The sequence below is a fragment of the Pipistrellus kuhlii genome, unplaced genomic scaffold (assembly GCF_014108245.1).
Source record: "Pipistrellus kuhlii isolate mPipKuh1 unplaced genomic scaffold, mPipKuh1.p scaffold_m20_p_37, whole genome shotgun sequence".
In the NCBI taxonomy this organism is placed as follows: Eukaryota; Metazoa; Chordata; class Mammalia; order Chiroptera; family Vespertilionidae; genus Pipistrellus; species Pipistrellus kuhlii.
This window is the reverse complement of record NW_023425537.1, coordinates 116,038-122,914: the sequence shown is the minus strand read 5'-3', so window position 1 is coordinate 122,914 and position 6,877 is coordinate 116,038. Positions and strand designations below refer to the sequence as shown.

Here is a 6,877-nt window from a genome sequence, read left to right as displayed (position 1 = left end):
ATCGAACCTGGGACCTTTCAGCCGGCAGACCGATGCTCTATCCACTGAGCCACACCGGTTTCGGCTTGGCTCAGTCTTGATGAGAGGGACTCCTTAGAGGTTGATGAAACGAAGTGGGGGTGGGGGGGCTCCCCAGAGATTGGGCTCTGAGTATTTCCCAAGGCCAGGGCTTGTCTGGGCTGGGTGGAGCCTGCCCTCCCTTGCTCTCTGGATCCCAGGGACCAGCTGGATGCATCGATTTCCGCCCGAGGCTGGCACAGAGACCCAACAGCCCCCCCCCTTCCCTGTGCCTCAGACGGAGCAGGAATTGGGCCAGTGGAAACCCCTTCCGGCTGCCCTGACCTTCACGCCTGGTTCCCCTGCGGGACACCACCGTCCTGCCCCTGGCTGCCCCTTGCCTTCCCGGGGCTGCACCACCGAGTCGCAGTGCGGCGGGGGTCCAGGCTGCGGGGGCGTCCCGTTTCCATGAGAAATACTTCTCCATGGGAACGTCCCTGAGGAGAAAGAGACGGTGATACAGCAACCCCCTGCTCAGAAAACGGTGCTTCGGCGTGCGCGCCTCCAACTCCAGAGTCTTCCCAGAAGAGGGTTCTGTGGGGCAGCCTCCTGCACGGTTGGATGGTTGGCATTTCAGGTGCACAAGGATTGGAGAGGCCCCGGGTACCAAGGAGACAGGGAGGGTCCCTTCATTCCCATCCCCGATGCCCCCTCCTCCTGTCTCTCACTCCCGTCATCCACGGAGCTCCTCTGCTGATGGAGAAACTGGCTTCTAGGAATAGGCACTCTCTCCTCCTTTTCGCAGTCTGAGGGCTGCTGGAGTCCGTGTGTGTGTGTGCATGTGCGTGTGCGTGTGTGCGAGCATCCCGGAGCAGAGGAAAGAGGGCGTTTGCCTGCAGGGTCCTGGCGACGGAGGCTTGGAGACACTCGCTTTGTTTTGCCCGAGCACCTGGAAACTCCGCGATTCCTTGAGAGCAAGTCTGAGGAGCTCTCAAGCCAGAACAATTCCTGCCCAGACGGCTCCTTCCGGCCCAGGCCGGAGTGTTTACAGCCTGAGCGGCTTCGTCTCCGGGCCAGGAACAGGCAGAGCCGGGACACAAACGGCAAACGTGCTGCTTTTCTGCCGGCCTTTCCGCCCGGCCCCGCCGGCTGTTCTGGGAAGCTGTCGCCGTTGCCGTAAACGGCCCCGTTGTGCGAGGACTAAAAGCAACTGCACACTTTCCAGCTTGGAGCAGGGAGGGTTTCTGAGCCCACAGGGTGGGGGGGGGGGTGGAGGGTGGGGACCGGGTGCTGGGCTGCAGTGACACCCCACTAGGAGGGTGGGCTCCAGCCAGCCCTGCCCAGACCACAGCCACCCGCCATCTGTACCGTCTCCCTTCCTGAGCTGGGGTCTCCCCGACACTGAGCTCGGGGAACAGGGAGTCACGAGTTTAGGCTCCGGGCCGTGTCCTCAGGGGCCACACTAATAACGCACAAGGAGGACTCTTTCCCTGAAGTCACTCACTCACCGCTGAACGCTTCCCCGGAAGCCAGGGTGTCCCGTCAGGGGCGGTGCATCTGCTTACTGCCTCTGCACCCGGTTGTGCTGTTCCCCCGACTTGAATACCCTTCCCTGCCTGAGTGCACGGCCTCACCTCAGTTCCTGAGCTTCTCTGCGCCTTGGTGCCTGTGACAGTGGGCCCCGTCTGCCCAAGAGATAAGGCCAGGGGGAAAAAGTTTAAAAAAATAAAGTCAGTCATAACTCAGTGCCGGGAGTTCCCTTGGGGTGGGACATGCAGACCTCCCTCGGATCTGGCTGGGAAATTGGGGTCATAAAACACCGCAGCATCCTGCACTCCCGTTGGGAGTCAGAACAGACATTCTGTTTGAAGCAAAACAGGCCAGGTTGTGTAAATCACCTAAGGAACAGCTAAAGACGGCCAGGTCTTTGTCCTGAGGGGCCAATCTGGGAGTGACAGACCAACAGTGGGATGGGAGGGGAAAAAGAGGTATAAGAGGAGGGACTGCCCCTCCATCGGGGCTCTCACCTGGGTGTTTGCCGGCTGCTGCGTCAGCCAAGGTTTGAGCCCGGATTCGAATCTGTAATAAACTCTAGCATGCTTAACCAAATTGGCTCCGGTGGTTCATCCCTTGGGGACTCGCTTTGTAACAGTGCCCTCCTGTGTGGAATGGAGATGCCAGAGACAGCGTGGGGGGGGGGGGGGAGGTGTGGGATAGAGTGGTGCTCAGGGAATGGCCAAGCCCCGCACACAGCTGGCCGATCTGACTGGCCTGGACGTAGCTCCTGCTCACCGCGAGTCTCGTGGTGCGGGGCTGGCGGCCTGGGGGGTGCTCTGTGCTTCCTGGAAGCTCACTGCACTCCAGGGCTGGGTCCTGGACGCTCGTCCTGGGCACCTGAGTGGGTGGTTTCTACTCCGGTCTCTCTATGCCAACCCACACAACCTGGCCAAAGCTGGCGGCTTCTCGGAGGCCTGCAGTGTCAGGACGTGGCCACCAGGGGACAGTAAGACACATGTGATTGCTGCAGGGGTGGCCCCGGAGGTGGGAGTGGGCGGAGGGGCGGGGGGGGGGGGGGGGGGCGGGGGGGGGAGTCAAGGTAGATCCAGCCCCAGAGGAAGGATCTAGCTGGGGAACCTGGGAGCCAGGCTGCTATGTTGGGGGTTTGGGGGGTGGGGGGAGGCAAGCTTGGGAAGCGATGGCAGACTGGGCCTCAGCTCTCCTCCAGGTCACCCCTGTGGTCCTGGGTGCCCACTCGGGGCTGCGCTGGTCACTCTCCCCGGGGTGGGGGTGGGGCCTGGCCAGGGTGCAGTGCAGCCGCCCTGAGCGCTCACACACCGGCTGGTGTTTGTTTGCCAGTGGCTGATCCTCCGTGAGGGATGGTCCATTGCACCAGGCCCAGGAAAACAACAGCTTGCCGGGGGCCACGGGGTCCCCGTTTCCCAGCGCCGCTGGCAGCCTGCTCACTGCTGACTCCTGTCCGTGGGCACAGGGCTCCGGACACCCCCACCCCACCCCACCTCACCCCACCCCACCCCACTCCACCCCACCTCACCCCCACCCCACCCCTCCCCACCCCACCTCACCCCCACCCCACCCAACCCCAGCCTACAGCCCCTGTGGCCGCCTCTGGTCCCACCGCCCGCAGCAGCTGCAGGACAAGAGTCCTCCAAGCCCAGGGCTTCTCTCCAGGCCTGGGGCGGCCCGCAGTGACCTCCCTCTCCCTCCCAGCACGGCCCCCTCAGCCCTCCCTGCAGACCTGCCCTCCCTGCAGACCTGCCTGGACTCTTGCACGCTGGTAGAGTCAGTTCCCCAAACCCTCCACTTCTCCCCAAAGTCCGCCCCGTGGGGTGTGCCAGCCCCGCGGAGCCCAGGTGGGCTCCCTGAGTGTCGGGGAGCACGCCCCTGCCCTCCCCCCAAGGTCTCCCTCCCAGCGGTGCACCGGCCCCACCTCGGCGCCCGCCCTGGGGGATTCAGGTTTGCTCCAGGCCACACTTAGCTCTACAGGCTTCTTCCCGGAGGCCCAGCCCCACCCTTTCCTTCCTCCTCCTCCCTCCTCCCCTGTCCTACCTCTCCGCCTGAGGGCTCAGTGCCGCTGGAAAAATCCCGGCCAACAGCTGCGTGCGAGCTGGCGATGCCGAGAGGGGCCCGCGGGGCCTCCCGGGGAAAGCCACTGGGCGACCTCGAATCCAGGACCCCGGAGCCCGAGGCTCGAGGGGCAGGAGACAGGTAAAGGGTCCAGGCCTGGGTGGGCGGGGGGAGGCGGGTGGAAGCGCAGGTGCCAGACCCGGAGGCCCGGCTGGGAGCTGGAGGGGAATAACCTGTGGGGGTGGCGGGGGGAGGGGGGAAGGAAGGGGGGGACCAGGTTTAGCAGGGGCTGGGGGAGGGGCAGCTTCAGCAGGAAATCACAACTAGAAGGTGAAGCCTAAAGACCCAAAGTGGGGCCGAGGGGCGCAGGGCGGTCACCTTACCTCTGGACTCGGTTTCCCCATCGGAAAGCCGGGGCCACTGCAGCTCCCAGGTGCTCACCAGGAGAAGGCTGTTCTTTTCTTTTCTTTTTTTAAAATATACTTTTATTATTGATTTTTCACAGAGAGGAGGGGAGAGGGATAGAGAGCCAGAAACATCGATGAGAGAGAAATCGACCAGCTGCCTCCTGCACACCCCCCGCCGGGGATGTGCCCGCAACCAAGGTACATGCCCTTGACAGGAATCGAACCCGGGACCCTTCAGTCCACAGGCCGACGCTCTAGCCACTGAGCCAAACTGGCTTTGGCGGGAAGGTCGCTCTTGAGCGGAGAGAGAGGGGAGCCGGGTCCGGTCTCTCCTCGGAGAAGGGGGGTGCCGAGTGGAGCCAGGCGGCTGCTGCGGGTCACGCTCGGTCACAGTCACCGGGACACTTAGGCAATCACAGCCACTCCCGGCCCTCGGCGGACCCTCCGGCTCAGCCTGCCCGGAGCAAAGCCGGGGAGCATGCCTGTTCACTGTGCCCCCTCCTGCTCTCCAGGCTGAGGACCCACCCGGAGCAGCGTGGTGGAGATATGGTCTCCGTGGCAGCCCAACGTGCCACCGAGGGCTTCCTCCCGTCACCGGGGGAGCCAGGCCGCGGAGGGCGGGCGGGCTCTGCAGTGAGGGCTGTCTTTTGGCTGGGCCTGCTCTGGGGGTCTGCACACAGCAGGGCGCACAGAGACCTCAGGGTCAGGGTCAGGGTCAGGGTGGGGCTGCTAGCAGGCCAGGCTGGAAAGAGACCAAGTGCTCTAACCCCACGCCCTTCCGCCCCTCCTAGCCGGCCGGCCACGAGTGGCCATGCTGCCCACACCCAATGGCAGTGGGCCGAGCCCGGAGCTTGAAGGCCATTGGCCAGCGGCCTCGGAGAGGTCCCCGTGCGTGGCCGGGGTCATCCCTGTGATCTACTACAGCGTCCTGCTGAGCCTGGGGCTGCCTGGTGAGTGGGGAGCTGGGGTGTGGGGTTCTGGGGGGGATGCCCAGAAATTGGGGTGCTCCTTTGATGGGACCCAACCCACTATGCTGACCCCTGAGACCCAGGATCACAGACCCCCGAGGCTCCCCTTGTCTTTAAGGGGGGTGATCTGGGTCTCTGAGGAGCAAAGCTTAGTGGGGAGTAAAAGTGAGGGGCCGGAAGTTGGGGTACTCAAGGTAAACCCCGGGATTCACCAGAGCAGACAACCCCCACTTACCCCCCACCCCAGCAGTGAGCACCCTCCTAGGACAACTGAGTCTTGCAGGATTCGGCCAAACTCCGAGTCCCGCCCACCACTTGCGGGGAGCAGAGCTGGGTGGGGGCGGGGGCGGGGGCGGGGGCGGGTGCAGGAAGGCCAGGTGGTCCAGGCCTTGGGAATTGCCCGTCCCTGCCTGTCCAGGGGGAAGTCAGTGGCCGGGGAGAGGGGGAAGGAAGGGAGGTGCGGGGAGGGGATCAGTGTGGGTGGACAGACAGGGCTGACCTGGCCAGCCCCCTGAGATAAGGAGTTTTCAGAAGAGTCTGGAAAGAGGACAAGAAGCCAGAACAAGCAGGTGGGGAGAGCCAGGTCCGAGTGGCCCTCCTAACGCCTCCGACCTCTCCCCTCTGACCTCTCCCCTCTGACCTCTCCCCTCTGACCTCTCCCCTCTGTGGCCGGGCTGCCACCAGTCAACCTCCTGACCACGGTGGCGCTGGCCCGCCTGGCCGCCCGGACCAGGAAGCCCGCCTACTCCTACCTGCTGGCGCTCACGGCCTCGGACATCGTCACGCAGGTGGTCATCGTGTTCGGCGGCTTCCTCCTGCAGGGCGCCGTGCTGGCCCGCGAGGTGCCCCGGGCCGTGGCCCACACCATCAACATCCTGGAGTTCGCCGCCGTCCACGCCTCCGTGTGGATTGCCGTCCTGCTCACGTTCGACCGGTACAGCGCCCTGTGCCGCCCGCTGCACCACCGCGCGGCCGCCTCCCCGGGCCGGGCCCGCCGCGCCATCGGCCTGGTCCTGGGCGCCGCCCTGCTCACCGGCATCCCCTTCTACTGGTGGCTGGACGTGTGGCGGGACCCGGGCCCCCCCAGCACGCTGGACGAGGCCCTCAAGTGGGCGCACTGCCTCACCGTCTACTTCGTCCCCGGCGCCATCTTCCTGGTCACCAACTCGGCCATCATCTGGCGGCTGCGGCGGCGGCGGGGCGGGCGGCGGCCCCGCGTGGGCAAGAGCACGGCCATCCTGCTGGGCCTCACGGCGCTCTTCGCCGGCCTCTGGGCGCCCCGCATCTGCGTGGTGCTCTACCACCTGTACGTGGCCCCCGTGCACCGCGACTGGCGCGTGCACCTGGCGCTGGACGTGGCCAACATGGTCGCCATGCTCCACACCGTGGCCAACTTCGGCCTCTACTGCTTCGTCAGCAAGACCTTCCGGGCCACCATCCGGGAGGTCGTCCACGACGCCCACCTGCCCTGCGTCCTGGGGCCGCAGCCGGAGGGCGCCGCGGCGGAGCCCGTGCTGAAGCCTCCGGGACCCCCCGAAGGGGCGGGGCTGTAGAGGGGCCACGGGACCCCCGGAAGGGGCGGGGCTGTAGAGGAGGCCCCGTCAGCGAGCTTGGGGGAGGGGGTGCGGCTCGGGGCCAGTGGACACTGGGCCTTGGTGGTTGTGCCCACAAAACTTCATCCATGCCCTACCTTGCAATCTGGGGGCAGAGGGAAGGGGGGGTCCTTCCTTTGGAAACAGCCTCCCAAGTCGAGGGGAGGACAGTTTACCCAAGGCTGGCATTGCTTTTCCAGCAATTCCCATTTCCGGGAACAAGGAGAGGGCTCTGCCAGGCACAGGCTAACAGTGCCAGCTGCTGTGGGCATTGCATAAGGAGGGACATTTCACCTGGCACAGTAGGAAGGCAACAGTAATGCTGGTT

At 65.1% G+C, this 6,877-nt stretch overlaps 1 protein-coding gene across 1 annotated transcript; it reads left to right on the top strand.

Annotated features, from left to right (window-relative positions):
• The first annotated feature begins 2,692 nt into the window (after positions 1-2,692).
• On the top strand, positions 2,693-6,510 carry GPR142 (G protein-coupled receptor 142). Its single transcript, XM_045570745.1, has 4 exons — positions 2,693-2,778; positions 3,332-3,723; positions 4,781-4,939; positions 5,642-6,510. The coding sequence occupies exons 1-4, from the start codon at positions 2,693-2,695 to the stop codon at positions 6,508-6,510; spliced, it is 1,506 nt and encodes a 501-aa protein (XP_045426701.1).
• Positions 6,511-6,877: the final 367 nt, after the last annotated feature.